This window comes from Peromyscus eremicus, chromosome 2 (genome assembly GCF_949786415.1).
Source record: "Peromyscus eremicus chromosome 2, PerEre_H2_v1, whole genome shotgun sequence".
NCBI classification, from domain to species: Eukaryota; Metazoa; Chordata; class Mammalia; order Rodentia; family Cricetidae; genus Peromyscus; species Peromyscus eremicus.
Window position 1 is genome coordinate 123,167,201 of NC_081417.1, and position 15,283 is coordinate 123,182,483.

Below are 15,283 nucleotides of genomic sequence, written 5' to 3' on the forward strand. Positions count from 1 at the left end.
CTCTCTCTACAGCAGCAGCCTGAGCACATCTGAGAATCTTGCCCCTGAAAAAAACTTTCAAATATAAAGCAAACAAGAGCAGCTAATTTTGCCATGTTTATTTTACTTGCACACAGACACAAATGAACACAGGGTTTCACAGGAAGTCATTCAGCTTAAGACAGGAGACAGATAGCACCACGCTGAGCAAAGCAGTGTGACTTTCAGTGCCCTCCTGGTTTCTTACCTCTGCTGGCAGAGGACTGGTGGTTACAGGCTTGACTGGGTCATGTGACACAGCCAGAGTGCCTGCAGAGGAAGTTCCATTCATGGTTAATTTGGCTGCATCAGCAACTTCTCCGTTGGGCAAGATCCCATCAGCAAACCAAACTCTCCTCTGCTCTCGGGGCTGAGGCACTTGAGGGGCCAGGAAAATAAAACAGGCATCAATGTGACACTGATAGTGTTTCTAATGGCAAAGAAGAAGAGGTCACCAACTTCAGAGGTTCAAGGAGGTCCCTACTTATCATCATCTTCCATTACATACAGGAGAACTGTGGCTGAATGACAACAGTTATGATTAACAAAAATTCCTCTTTAAATATTCTTTACTTCTACTGGCAAAAGTTTAAAATGTTTTGCTTTAAAATACAGTAATTCTTAGACACTTCTATGATTTATGTTACATAGTCTGTTCTGCATGGCTGACAGAAACCATGGAAAGCATTTTAAATAACCAGAAAATGGATTTATAGCAGGAAAAAAATCTACCAAAATAAATCCCTAGCTCCTAAAAATATGAGATCCACAATTAAATACTTGCAAAATGATATGGTACTTAACGGGCAAAGATGCTCTGAAGACTACTAAGAACCACCGATTAATAAAGGAAGAACTGACACAGACATGTAAGAATTGAGGCTCAAACTAACCAGATCTTTGGCTCAATGTAACCGAAGAGGAAAAAGACTGATCTGGCGCTGGTTTGCACTTTAGTGAAAGGACAGGGAAAGCTCGGAAATAGCATTTGATGAAACAATGTCCTTAAACCCAGGTTTGGAAATCAGCCTGAACGGTTAAAACAAAGAGACTGGGAAAGAACAACAAAATGACAAATGAAGCAAAGAGAATTAGGGTTTTAAGAAAGCCCGAACTCACAAAAATACAAGGCTTTTCCACTGAGGGATGATCTGAAAGAGGAGACGCGGGAAGAGCGATAATCTCAGTAGAGGCCTGATCTTCAAAAGGGAAGGAGCACTTAACAAGGGAAAGGGAACACACTATGTGAACAGACATCAAATTAGAAGGTAGATTGAACTAGCAAGGGAAACATCTTGACAAGGTCATTTTAAAGAAATATGTAATTGTTATTTTTATTATTCATATTCTTCTAAATTTATAGTGTACCTTTCATCTGACACTATCATAATCATAAGGAAGTAACAACTCCCAAAAGTTGAGACTATATGATATAATCATATGATATAATCAGAATTAAAGTCCTGGATTTAAAGGTCTATATAGGAGATAATATTTTCATATTTTATAATGGATAAATTAATCACAAAAAGAGAACATGGCAATGTCTATTCCTGAAAGCAATATTGGAATGGTTTGGTCAGCAGGAAGAAGGCTCATTTTTACCACCTGGCAAACTCCTACCAAGAACATTTAAGTAGCCTGAATCTAGGACTTTCTAGGATGGTTTCAAAGTCTACAACTCTTGTCAGGTATAGGGCGTGTAATTAGTCATTCTCAAGGTGGCGGGGAAACGGACATGCTTTCAGAGGTCCCTCCAAAATATCAGGCAATACGGCAGTTTTTTACTTGCTCACATATACTCTTGACATATTTCTCATCTCGGTCTTCTATTTTAATAACCACCCAAAGAGACTTAGCTGTAGAGATTTAAAGAGTGGTGCTATAAAGCCACATCAGCACCTTTCAGAGGAGCTTGGTGAAGAAAAGGAGAGAAGAGCACATGATCCCCTACCTTCTGTTCCAGGGTGCTTTAAAACTCCCACAGGTACCATCACAGTGGGAGGTGGAGAGCTCAGGGCTCCTGAGGCCTGAGCTTGCTGCAAGGGAGGGATAGTAGAACAGTACTCAGCAGGATTGTTAGGGTTAGGGCTCTGGCTTGAGGCACTCATCATGTTCTCCCAGGCTTGAGCTAAAGCAAATACAGACACAATCAATGTGAATGGATTGCAAAATATGGACATCAAGACCTTGACAATATTGGATAATAATGCAGCTTGTCCTCATTAACATTCCCAGTACGTCTCTCTTCCAGCTAGTGAAGGTAGTCAGGAGACAGATGGTTTTATTCAACAGGAGAGACCATTTAGCTAAGCAAATTATTTGATTGGATTAAAAAAAGATACAATATTTAAAAATAATAACTCCAGGACTATTGGTACAGATTGCTAGTTAAAAACTAGACCTATAGGTTTATTTGTCTTTTTTATTTATTTATTTTTTTTTAAGGAGACCATGTATTTCTTAAGATGGAGGACTATAATGTCAGACAGCCTTTAGGCATTTTCTGGTTTAATGCAGGGACCAAAAAATATAATTCCATTGTATGATTGTTTTAGTTTTATTTTTAGATCTTCAGGCTCTTTTTAGCTGAGATAAAAATCTCATTTGAAAAATTCAGATGCCTAAAGCTTAGGAGTATATCACAGTATTGCTGTGATTTATCTTTAATACAGCCATCACCTGTATAAAAGTGTCCAACAGTAAACCACTGCACATTCTTCGTGTGTCTCAAAAGCACAGGACCTACTTGAACATGAAAATGTGCCAATAGCATATAAGTGATCAACCAGTATGATCACAAATACATTAAGAGCCTATGTATCTGTAATCTTATTAACTGACATATCAACACTGTCTCTAAAAGTAAATAGGATGGATGGAGCTACAGAAACCAAAGACATCAAAATTTTATTTTTGAGTTGCAGGTAATACATACCCAGGAATAGAAACTACCCGATTTTTAATAAAATACCTTTAAAACAAAGACAAAAACAAAAACAAAACACCCTCATTCAACATCAAAGAATGATCCAAAAGACTTGGAATATTTATGTTGAACACTTCTTTCCTCTAAGGCTAGTAACAAAAGCTACGCTCATTCGAAAGCTCTGGCAGGAAGAGGGAGGAAGAGAACAGGAGAAAGGGAAAAGAGGAACATTGAAAAGCATCAAATTAAATACTCAGAAAGAGACCAGGCTAAGCCATGCAAGAGGAAAGACACCGGCAAAACTAGGGGCCTCCTGGGCTTAATAAAAAGGAAGTGATTCCATATGAATCCTCTGCCATTTCCTTCATCTTTAGCTATGCCAAGTTAAAAAAAAAAATGCTATCAAGTTGGAAGACCTCATCAAATCAAAGAGGTATTAAGCATTGCAATTAAGCTGTATATTCTTATCTGTGGATATGTGTCCAAAAATGAGAGCAGTAGAATAAAAACCATCAATTGAGCAACTCAGTGAAGTAACCACCAAACAGTGATCCTTAAGAGTAGAGAGAATGATTCATGTTTCATCAAAATTCTAAGAATTCAGAAATGGGAGGAAACTGGGTAGATCATAGGATATTAGAACAGATCAGATTAACTGACATGCAATAGGTTAACAAGCCAGCAACAGGAAAACATCACTATGAGCAATGCAGACAGACAGAGCAGGAAGATCTAAGAGCAGATAAATTCCAGTCTCCAGGACGCCACTACTGGGACACAGGCAGCAACGGTGTCCAGTTTCAACACCGTCTACTTGGAATTGTTCTGGCAACTGTACAAAGACACATTCAAAGAGAAAATACTATCACCTGGTAAGTTTTACTGTATTTTTTTCACATGAATACTCAAGGATTTTGGTTTTGGTATTTTTGTTTTTTTTAACTAAAATGTCCATGGATTTATTTCTAGTCCCACAAAAGATGAACAATGATTAAGTTTTATCTTCCTTCCCTTGGCTGTATTCTTCTCCCCACATAAAAAATGTTTTGAAGAAGCAACTGGCAAAAAAACTACAAATTTCTACTTGATACTAAATACTAATATTTCTATTTGATACTAAATTTCTACTTGGTGCTAAAATATTTATTTCTAACAAAATGAATGAAGTAAGGTATTATTAAAAATGTATTCTAAAGTCCTGTGAAAGTTCTGGGAAGGAGAACCTTGTCTCAATTTTAGTCTCTTATAGCTATGCGGTCAAAGGCACCCCAACCCACACCTTTCCAATCATCTGACAGGGACACCATTTTCTCAAAGGACTTCATTCTTCCCACAGAACTTATCCAGCTTTAGTATTCACTCATTAAATTTAACATGGGAAACCTGAAATGCTAACATACTTTCAAAACATGGAGATTAAGCTCAAGATTTTCAGTTACAGTTATGACATTTGAGAAGGTGAACAAATAGTAAAGAAAGGCGGGGAAGGGAGACTCTTCATAGGAATTCTCTTATTCTGTCTCAGTGACTGCATCAATCTGTTTCAATACTTACCATTCATTAGCACTGAATGACAGATTACACACACTCTAGCTTCCTTTCGGTCCATGTATAGCAGTTTGCATTTCAGGCTACAGCAGGAAGCACAGAAAACCTGGGAGGAAAAAGAATATACTGAACTTACCAGGATCAAAGTACAAAAGAAGTGAACAAATATTGACCAATACTGATTAAGAGTGAACCATGTTATCTACCATAATACAGAATCAAAAAACAGCAATTCAGCCAGGCAGTGGTGGTGCATGCCTTTAATCCCAGCACTAGGGAGGCAGAGACAGGTGGATCTCCATGAGTTGGAGGCCAGCCTGGTCTACAGAGCAAGTGCCAGGACAGTTAGGATTGTTAAACAGAGAAACCCTGTCACACACACACAAAAAAAAACAGAACAGCAATTCAAGAAGCTGGGATTCAAAATGAAGAGTGATATTTATAAGTCTGTCAACAATAAGGAAGCCAATAAAACTTGATGAAAATAAAAATATTAACCATGGTCACATAGGAAATATATAGCAAGGAAAAATAAAACAAGACTTTAGTTACCCATAGGCCAATTTCTCATAACACCAAGACTTAGAGATCGTCTGCTTGGGAAGGAGTTACAGAGGAGGAGGAGGAAATGAACAAAGATGGCAAGTTCTGGGTTTAAGTTCCATTTTTTAATACCTAATAATCACACCAGTTTGCTATGATGGACAAGAATGAAAACATACAACTGCGTAACAAAAATCAGTACAGCTTGGGGCTGGAGAGATGGCTCAGTGGTTAAGAGTACTGGCTGCTCTTCCAGAGGTCCTGAGTTCAATACCCAGCAACCACATGGTGGCTCACAACCATCTGTAATGAGATCTGGCGCCCTCTTCTGGCCTGCAGCCATATATGCAGGCAGAACACTGTATACACAATAAATAATTCTTTAAAAAAAAAAAAAATCAGCACAGCTCTAGCTCCAGCAAGCCAGGGCAGACAACAAAGCCAGCCAGGCCAATGCTAACCTCCTTCCCACCTTCCACGTCATGCAAAAATTCCTCAGGTTCCTCCTAACAGTTATTTTCTTGAGGACTCTTTAGTCACTTACCACACAGTTTTGCAGAGGAGGAAAGCTGTTCCCAGCAAAATAAACTCTACCCTAGTTTTCATGGCCTGGAACTATCTTATGCCTCTAACGATGAACCAAGAGATGAAGGGTCATACCAGACTTAACATTAGCTACAGCAGCTTTCTTCCCGCTAGGTCAAATTGACAATCTCGCTATTATGATTACCAATTTAGTTTTCAAAGGACTTTGCTTTTTGGGGCGGGGGGGTGGCTTGAGAAGGTTTCTCTGTGTAGCCCTGTCTGTCCTGGAACTCACTCTTGTAGATCAGGCTGTCCTGAACTCACAGAGAACCGCCTGCCTCTGCCTCCCAGTGCTAGGATTAAAGGTATGTGCTACCACTTTGCATTTTCAAATCCACTAAGATATTCACAGAACACAAGGTGTGGTGTACTTCACCCAGGGAAAAACCAAGGGTTTTGTTTCTAATTTTGCTGTTTGGAGAGTTTCACTCTGCAGTCAACGCTGGCCTTGAAGTTACAGCGATCCTCCTGCCTCAGCATTCCAACTGCTGGGACTACAGGTAGAAACCATCATATCCAGCTAGGAAACTGGGTTTTAATGGTGTGTTTGCTAAATTTTCATCACTGAGACAAAACAGCTTGGAAAAATAATTTAAGGGAAGGAAGATTACTTTGGTTCAGTTTTGGAGATTTGGGCCAATGAACCTGGAGGGCATGTATCCATATCATGGTGGCCAGGAACTAGAGACAGGGAGGATACCTGAGTTACTGGCTTTCTCTTTACCCTTTAAAATCAGCCTACCACCCTATAAAACAATGCCACCCAAACTGGGGTTATCGTCCACTTAGTTAATCCTCTATGGAAATGCCCTCAAATTTATACCTAGAGCGTTCTTTCCTTATTTCCTAGGCATGGCTTAATCCAAGCACATTTATAACCAAAATTAAACACCACAGACAGTTAGGTGACATACTAAAGTCGACAGTAAACGGTAAGAATACTCGGCACTTTATATACGTTTTGTGGCTCACTTCACCTAAAAATGTCTACCAAGACAGTCATTTACAGATAACAATTAGGAAGCACACAGGTGTTACGGTCTTAAAGATCTCTGTCTCTTCAAACACATGTTAAAATCCTAATACCCCAAGTGATGGTGCTCTGAGACAGAACCTTTGGAGGTGCTTAGGTCATGAGCGCTCAGGAATGTGACTGTTACCCTGGTGAGGGAGGCCCAAGACTCTTTGTCTTAGACTCTTAGGAGGTTGAGAGTGACATTGTGCAACTCCCTCCAAATAAAACCACTATGGTTTAAATATGAATTAAAGAAATTAAATAGTAAATATGAATTAAATAAATGTACCCCTATTGTCTATTCATTTAAATATTTGGTTCCCAATTGGTGATAGTGGTGAGCATAGAACTTTTGGGCATAAGAGGAGGACAGCTAAGCCCTGTAGGTTTAAAGCTGAGTTCCAATTTGGGCCCAAGTTCTCTGCTTTCTCACTGCACTCAGAGTAACGAGACTGCTGTTCCTGTTGTTACAGATGTGAGTCACTTCTACCACTATGCCTTCCCTGTCACTGACAGACTGTATTCCCTGAACCAGAGCCAGAGCAACTCCTTCCTTCTGTAACATCTGCCAAGAACGCACTAGTCTAAAGCGACACCTGTCTGTCTGTCCTGAAAAAAGTACTGAAAAAAGTAGTCCCCCCAAACTGGAATTTCCCCAGGAATCTCATGCTAGAAGGAAAAAACTAAAGTCAGAGGAAGAACTTGTCTCTCAGGAAGAGATCTGACATCGTTCTGGCAACTTGTCACCTTGCAGACGAGACGGAGTAAAGACAGAGATGGGACGACGACCAGTGAGAACACAGACTGACGTCAGCTGTGCAAACGCCTGCCTCCTATTTAAACCAAACCTCACGACAGGACCTAGAAGATGGACTTCGGGGAGCTGAGGGAGCTGCCACTGGATCTCTCTGTTTCTCTTCTCAATGTAGCCACAGTGAATGAACCTCCTTTCTTGGTTTGTCACTATGATCTGTCTGTATTAATTCACCCACTGAAGAGGGTGGCTGCACCTAGTGTCCCAGGTTTGCAGGGTCCCAGGCCCGACCCTAACTTCACTGGCAACACTCCCTTAAGCTGTTTCCTTCAGGCATGCTGGTACAGGATGTGTAACAAATACAGAACGATGGCATCAGGAACAGCACCCTTGCTGTCACAAGCCTGACAATGTGGTTTGTGGGCCTTTGGAACTTTGCAGGAGGTGTGTGGAGGAGTGTGGAGCTAGGTAAGTCCCAAAAGGCTGTAAGCAAAGCTTGATGATTATTCTAGTGGGAGTGTGGAAGACCTGGATGCTGATAAATACAGACAGGAGGACTGGAGAGAAGGCTCAGTGGTTAAAGTGCTTGCTGCCCAAGTGTGGATGACCAGAGTTTGCATCCCAGAACCCATATAAAATCTAGGTGGACATTACAGCTCCCCTGTAATCTTAGTACGAGAAACAGAATGTAATTCTTTTTCTTTCTTTTCTTTTTGGTTTTTCAAGACAAGGTTTCTCTGTGTAGCCCTGGCTGTCCGAGAACTCAAGCGATCCACCTGCCTCTACCTTCCGAGTGCTGGCATTAAAGGCATACATTGCCAGTGCCCATCAGGATTTCTTTCTTGAGTAACCTGACAAGCAAGACTAGCCAAAACGGCAAGATCTGGGCTTGAGACATTCCCTCATACAAAGTAGAGGGCTAGAGGAGATGGCTCAACCGGTAAAGGCACTTGCCACCAACCCTGGCAACCTGAGTTTGAATCTCCAGAATCCACACGGGGGTGGGGGTGGGGTGGGGTGGAACAGACTCCGTAAGTTGTCCTCTTATCTTCAAATGTGCACATACTCCCCCTTGCTGTGGAATAATCCTCTGTACATTGTAAAGATTTGTCACTCAAATTGGTTTAATAAAACACTGATTGGCCAGCAGCTGGGTAGGAAGCATAGGCGGGGTGACCAAATTAAGAACGATGGGAAAGAGAAGGGTGGAGTCAAGAGTCGCCAGCCAGGCTGGGGAGTGGTGGTGGCGCAAGCCTTTAATCCCAGCACTCGGGAGGCAGAGCTAGCCGGATCTCTGTGAGTTCGAGGCCAGCCTGGGCTACCAAGTGAGTTCCAGGAAAGGCACAAAGCTACACAGAGAAACCCTGTCTCGAAAAACCAAGAAAAAAAAAAAAAAAAAAAAAGAGTTGCCAGCCAGACACAGATGAAGCAAGATGAGACTGTTGTACTGAAAAAAAGGTACCAAGCCATGTGGCTAAACATAGAGAAGAATTATGGGTTTATTTAAGTGTAAGAGCTAGTTAGTAATAAGGCAGAGCTACCAGCTGAGCATTTATAAGTAATATTAAGCCTCCCAGTCAAGTATTTGGAAAGTGGTTGCTAGGTACTTAGGAGCTGCTGGTGGGACAAAAACTTCTGTTTACACCCCTTCCCCTCCCAACAATATTAATATTTTTTAAAAATATAAAGTGGAATGATTGAGAGAGCCACTTGATATCTACCTCAAATCTACAAAACCATGTGCACACATGGGCTCCTGCACACACATAGCCATACACTTGTGAATGTGAAAAATGAACATGCACACATAGCACATACATATACACTAAACGAACAAGAAAATAGAGCAACAGAGGAAGACACCTAGCATTATCCTCTGGTCTCCATATGTGCACACACAGGGGAGTACACCTAAACACATATATTTCCATATATGTATATGCACATACATATTCACCAATAAAATTTTTTTTAAAAAAATTAAAAATGCAGACAGTAAAGGCTGTGACCATAATGTTTCAGAAGGAAGAACTCTATCAGGAATTGGAGAAGCCATTCACACTTCATTCTGGCGAAGTAACTGGGTACATTCTGCCCATGTCTTCAAAATCTGGTGAGGCTGACTATTTGGCATAGTACGTTACAAAATACTGTACCATTCCAGCAGTGGTACAGTTATAACTTACTGCTTAATTCAGACAGACTTAAAGTGAGAGAGTAGAGCTGTGTGGTGACGCACACCTTTAATCCTGGCACTTGGAGGCAGAAGCAGGCAGATCTCTGAGTTCGAGGCCAGCCTGGTCTACAGAGTGAGTTCCAGAACAGCCAGAACTACATAGAGAAACTCTGTCTTGAAAAAATAAAAATAAAACAAAGTGAGAGAGTATAGAGAGTGAAGCAGAAAATATAAAAAATGTGCATCTTGGTGAGGAACAGGCATGCTGTGGCTAAAGCCTCCGACAGGGCAGAAAGGCTGTGAGAGAAGCACACCTTTAGAAAAGTCTCAGATTTTTGCTCTGAGGCATCAGCAATGGCTGCCTGAGGAAGCAACTACACTCAAGCAAGGCTCCAGGGCCTAACACCGAAAGCTCACTTGAAAACTATTAATTTGAAAGGCGGACGTTTGGAAACATGGAGCTTCCAGGATGGAGAACAGAGGTGGAAGTGTTTTCCTGGGTTCAGCTGTCAAAGCCACACAGAGGCCACTGCGTCTGCAGTCTACAAGAGCCAGGCTTGTCTTGAATGCACAGCAGAATTTAGTATCACAGCATGATGATAGTTTTGCAGGCAAGCAGAATGTCACAGTTACAGGGCTTGTGCTAAGGAGCCAAGCAAAAAGTCCCTTAGATCATGTATAGCATGGTCAGCTTTCTTCACGGAGCTCTTGAGTGCGCTGTGTGAAGCTAAGAAGTCTACATTGCAATGAAAAACCTAGGATATCCAAATTCCAAAGGTTGGTGAACAAAGATGTAGGAAATGAATGGAGCCAGCAAAAAAGAGAGACTATGTGCTGTGTATTTACCATGTGCATGCAGGTACCCATGTAAGCCAGAAGAGGGCACTAGATTCCTTGGAACTGGAGTTAACAGACAGTTGTGAGCTACCTAGTGGCTCAATACATCTTAGCCATTTATAAATGTGCAAGTTTTAAGTATTATCCCCTCCACTTACAGATGAACAAAGTGCCTTGCCTGAAATAAAGAAGAAGGTAAGTAGCTATAATGTTATTCTAAACCTAGATCACATTAGTTCTAAATAAAGTTCAAGGATGGATGGCTAATCTATGTTGTCAACTAGTATATTTTTAATGTTTAAAAAAACACTGATCCCATGGGGCTGGTGGAACGGCTTAGTGAATAATGGTGTTTGCTACACATGCTTGGTGACCCGAGTTTAACCCCAGAATCCATAAAAGGTAGAAAGTGGAAGGAGAGGACTCCACAAAGTTGTCCTCTAATCTCTACACACAAGACCTCACACCTGTGCGCACATCATATGCACACACAACGAACAAAGAGACACTGATGACCTCTTTTGATCTTCACAATGACCTTAGCGTCATACTTCAACCAACTTTTTTATTTTTTAATAATTTAATTTTACATATCAGCCACGGATTCCCTTGTTCTCCCCCCTCCCGCCCCTCGCCTCCCCCCCCCACTCCCCATTCCCATCTCTTCCAGGGCAAAGACTCCCCTGGGGATTGAGTTCAACCTCGTAGATTCAGTCCAGGCAGGTCCAGTCCCCTCCTCCCAGGCTGAGCCAAGTGTCCCTGCATAAACCCCAGGTTCCAAACAGCCAGCACATGCACTGAGGACAGCACCCAGTCCCACTGCCTGGATGCCTCCCAAACAGATCAAGCTAATCAACTGTCTCAATTATCCAGAGGGCCTGATCCAGTTGGGGGCTCCTCAGCCATTGGTTCATAGTTCTCAACTGACTTTTAATATCAGAATTTACTATCCTTTGCTTTTTAAGGGGAAACCAGTGACCTTGTTTTAACATTCAAGGACAAAAGTGAGTCTTAAAATTATCACTGAAGGTATAAACCAAAACATAATCTATCTTAATGTTCTGCCAATGCAGATCTTATGAAAGTTATTCTGTAGTCACTGCCCGAATTCTCAAACATAAAACAGAAATGACTATAACTTAACAACAACAACAACTCAACATGCAATTTTATTTAAAATAAGAAATCACAGCTGGGCAGTAGTAGCAGCTGCCTTTAATCCCAGCACTCCCAAGGCCGAGGCAGAGGGATCGCTGTGAGTTCAAAGCCAGTCTGGTCTAGAGTAAGTTCCAGGACAGCCAGGACTACACAGAGAAATCCTGTCTCAAAAAAACAACCAACCAAACAAACAAATAAAATAAGGAATCACATCTAAAATAAAATTTAAAACCAGGTATTTTTTACTTTTCTTTTTTGAAGTATATTTACAATTTTTTTCTTTGAAAATCATGGCATGTCCACTATGGAAATCAATGTGGTGTTTCCTTGGGAATCTGGGAACAGATATACCTCAAAATCCAGCTATATCACTCCTCAGCATATACCCAAAGGACTCTACATCCTACTGCAGAGACACCTGCTCATACGTGTTCATTGCTGCTCTGTTCATAACATGCAGAAATTGGAAACAGCCTAGATGTCTATCAACGGATGAAAGGAAGAATAAAATGTACATTTATGCAACGGAATGTTATTCTAGGGCTAAACACAATCCTTAACACGACCTGCAAAACACTACCTGACTTTTCCTCTGATTTCCTCTACAACTTCTTTATAGATTTTTTCCCCTCAATCACTATACTTTACCATACTGGGTTCCTTCTTGAACAGATGCTATCTTGCCTCAGAGCCTTCATTCAAGCTGTTCTCTTTGGAACATTAAATGCTGCTTCTCACAGGCCTTCCCAGAATGGCCTACACACACCACTTTTTACATTAACTTTCTTATTTCCTTCATAGTCCTTACCACAACTTATACATGCTTGGCTTTGATCAATGGTATAGTATTTACATACATATGGGGTTAGGGATAGCAGTTATTATCAGTATAAACTCAATACTCAATGCAGAGACTGATGAGTAATTGACACAATAAATCAGCCATTATGACTTGTTTATTCACTAATTAACAATGTTTGTTGAGCACTTGGAAGTTGCAGGTACTGTGCTGGATACTGGGAATGCAAATCAAACCCAGAATAAATGTCAAGGTTCAATACAATAGGCAATAAAGACAAGGCTATGTGATAATTGCTCTTGTCAAAGGTCAGGGTTACTTATAACCAACATAATCTTTCAGAGTTTGTAATGGGAGCCATTTCCCTAACTTCATTCGTACCACCCTGAATCTAACTGTTGGTCCTATTTGATGCCAGATGGTTCAAATCCTAACAGTTACAGGGCAAGATGACAGGTTTTCAGGTGGAGTATGAAGGAAACTGAACTGCATGCAATATTCTATTTATAGAAGGCAGTTATTGCTCTCATATCTGTTGATTCCTGTCAGCACATAAATAAGAAACCGCAAAGGTCTGAATGAGTATGGCCCCCATAGGCGCCTATATTTGTATGCTTAGTCCCCAGTTGGCGAACTGTCGAGCATTAGGAGGTATGTCCTTGTTGGAGTAGGTGTGTCCTTGTTGGAGATGTGTCACTGGGGGTTTCAAAAGCTTGCTCTACCTGTGGATCAGGATGTAAAGCTCTCAGCTACTGCCACAGTGCCCTGCCTATCTGCTTCCCACCATGATAATAATGGTCCCTCTGAAATTGAAGCAAGGCCCCACTTAAATACCTTCTTTTTGTAAGAGTTGCCTTGGTTGTGGTGTATCCTTACAACAATAGTACAGTAAGAAAGACAGAAACTAAGACAAGAAACCTGTCATTGTTTCAATCTGTTCTTAAATAAGAAATCCAAGAAAAATACAACTAATTTAAAGAAGTTCCTGGGCTGGGGATGTAACTTAATTGGTAGAGTACTTGCCTAGTCCAGCACCACATGAATGGGGCATGCAGTACAGGTCTGTAATTCAGACATTACAATAATTCAGAAAGTCAGAAGTAGAGACAAAAAGGTCAGGGTTGCCTTCAACTACACAGCTAGTTTGAGGTCAGTCAGGGCTATATGAAGTCCTATCTCAAGCAAACAAAAAGTGTCAGGTGTACACACTTGCAATCCTATCATTTAGGAGGTAGAGAGGTAAGAGGATCAGAAGTTCCAGGTCACTCTTTGTTATATAACAAGATTGAGGCTTAGATACAAAAGACCCTGTCTCAAACAAACAAAAAAGTGTAGGTGTGGCATCACATACTTATAATTCCAGCATTTGGAAGGCAGAAGAATTAACCATGAATGTAAGGACAGTGTGGTCCACATGGTGAGTTCTAGGACAGCCAGGGATATACAGCAAGACCCCATCTCAAAAAATTGAACAACAAAAAAGAAAACTATCTCCCAAATTCTGCCATTTATTATATCTAAATTTGATACCATTATCTAAAGATTGAAGGTGTTATGTAAAATAGTACTGTTGTAATAAGAAACTGTTTATTTATTTTTAGTTTAACAAATATCAACTAAGCATCTCTTACAGCCCTCTTGCTAGGGCTGAGAGAATGCAGCAGCAACCAAAGCAGAAAAGATCTGTACCTTCAAGGAGCTTGGAACAGATTTGGAGGACAAAAGTAAACAAGTAAATACATAATGAAAATTGCAATCAGAAAGACAACAGATGAAGAAACATCAAAGTATTTAGGTTGGTGCAAAAGAGTTGTGGTTTTGGATTGTGAATTTTAAATCATAACTAAGCTCTAACACATCTTTATTAACTAACATAGGAACTATTACAATCAACATATATTTTCAAAAGATGAGTTTATTAACATAAAAATTCATGCTCCTGGATTCTACAAGTCTTCCTGGAAAATATTTTCTGCATCCTGCTGTTTGTGCAAGTGTTTTCTCTGCAAAAAGTTGTGAGAGCTTGAAGAAGACAGCTGGCAAGCCACCAGGTGAACAGCAGAGAAGGAGAAAACTTCACAGCCCAATGGTCCGACTTTTGAAATGCCGATCGTGTGCCACAGGGTTGAGCTTTGCCATGGAGAAGAACTGAGCAGAACTGTTGACTCAAAGCAGCTGCAGACAATGCAATTTTCAGTGCATCTCACTGACTTGCTTGGCACAGTCCTGGGATGTAATGGTTTTGTAGGGAGGCAGAACGCTGTAGTGGTTCAGATCAACAGCAGACCACAAAACAGTGGCCATGACCTTTTTTGAGTGTATTAAAATGTACTGTAAGGTTTCTCTTTTGGTCCAACTACTGAGCTATTGTATACAATCCACTTTTTGTTACAACTTGCAATTTGATCAAGAAATGGTTCCTTGTTGCAAAGAATAAGAGATGACAACAACTCAAAACAGTTTTGGGTTTGTTTGTTTTTTTTTTCAATTTTGGTCAGCTCATGAGGTACCTACTTATCAAGCACTTTCAACCTTTCCAATTTGCTTCAAATGCCAAATCAGACCACTGAACAGTCCACATTTAGTTCTTCGGCAATTTCTTGTGCAGTTGTGAGATAATCAGCTGAAACGATTACTCTCAAATGGGCATTATCAACTTCTGATGAACAGACACTAAAGTTCTTCAAGGCTCTCATCTTACAAAACTTCCTGAACCCCCACTGCTCTGGACATTAATTAGCAGTTCTTGGCAAATGTGTTGATGTTGCATGTTGTCACAGTTGCTTTTCAGTCCTGAACATTTGAAATGGCTCTAATTTGCTTTTTAACATATTTCCATAGCATGAAATATAAAATAGACAGCAAGTAATAAACCATCAGTAAAAGAGTGCGAAATGTGAAATAAAATGATGTAGAACATA

General features: G+C 40.6%; 1 protein-coding gene across 1 annotated transcript in view; it reads right to left on the minus strand.

Annotated features, from left to right (window-relative positions):
* Zfyve9 (zinc finger FYVE-type containing 9) overlaps window positions 1-15,283 on the minus strand; it is a 151,414-nt gene that overhangs the window by 61,241 nt on the left and 74,890 nt on the right. The window contains 3 exon segments of the mRNA XM_059254682.1: window positions 227-396; window positions 1,973-2,149; window positions 4,502-4,601. Coding sequence (XP_059110665.1) covers window positions 227-396; window positions 1,973-2,149; window positions 4,502-4,601 — 447 coding nt within the window.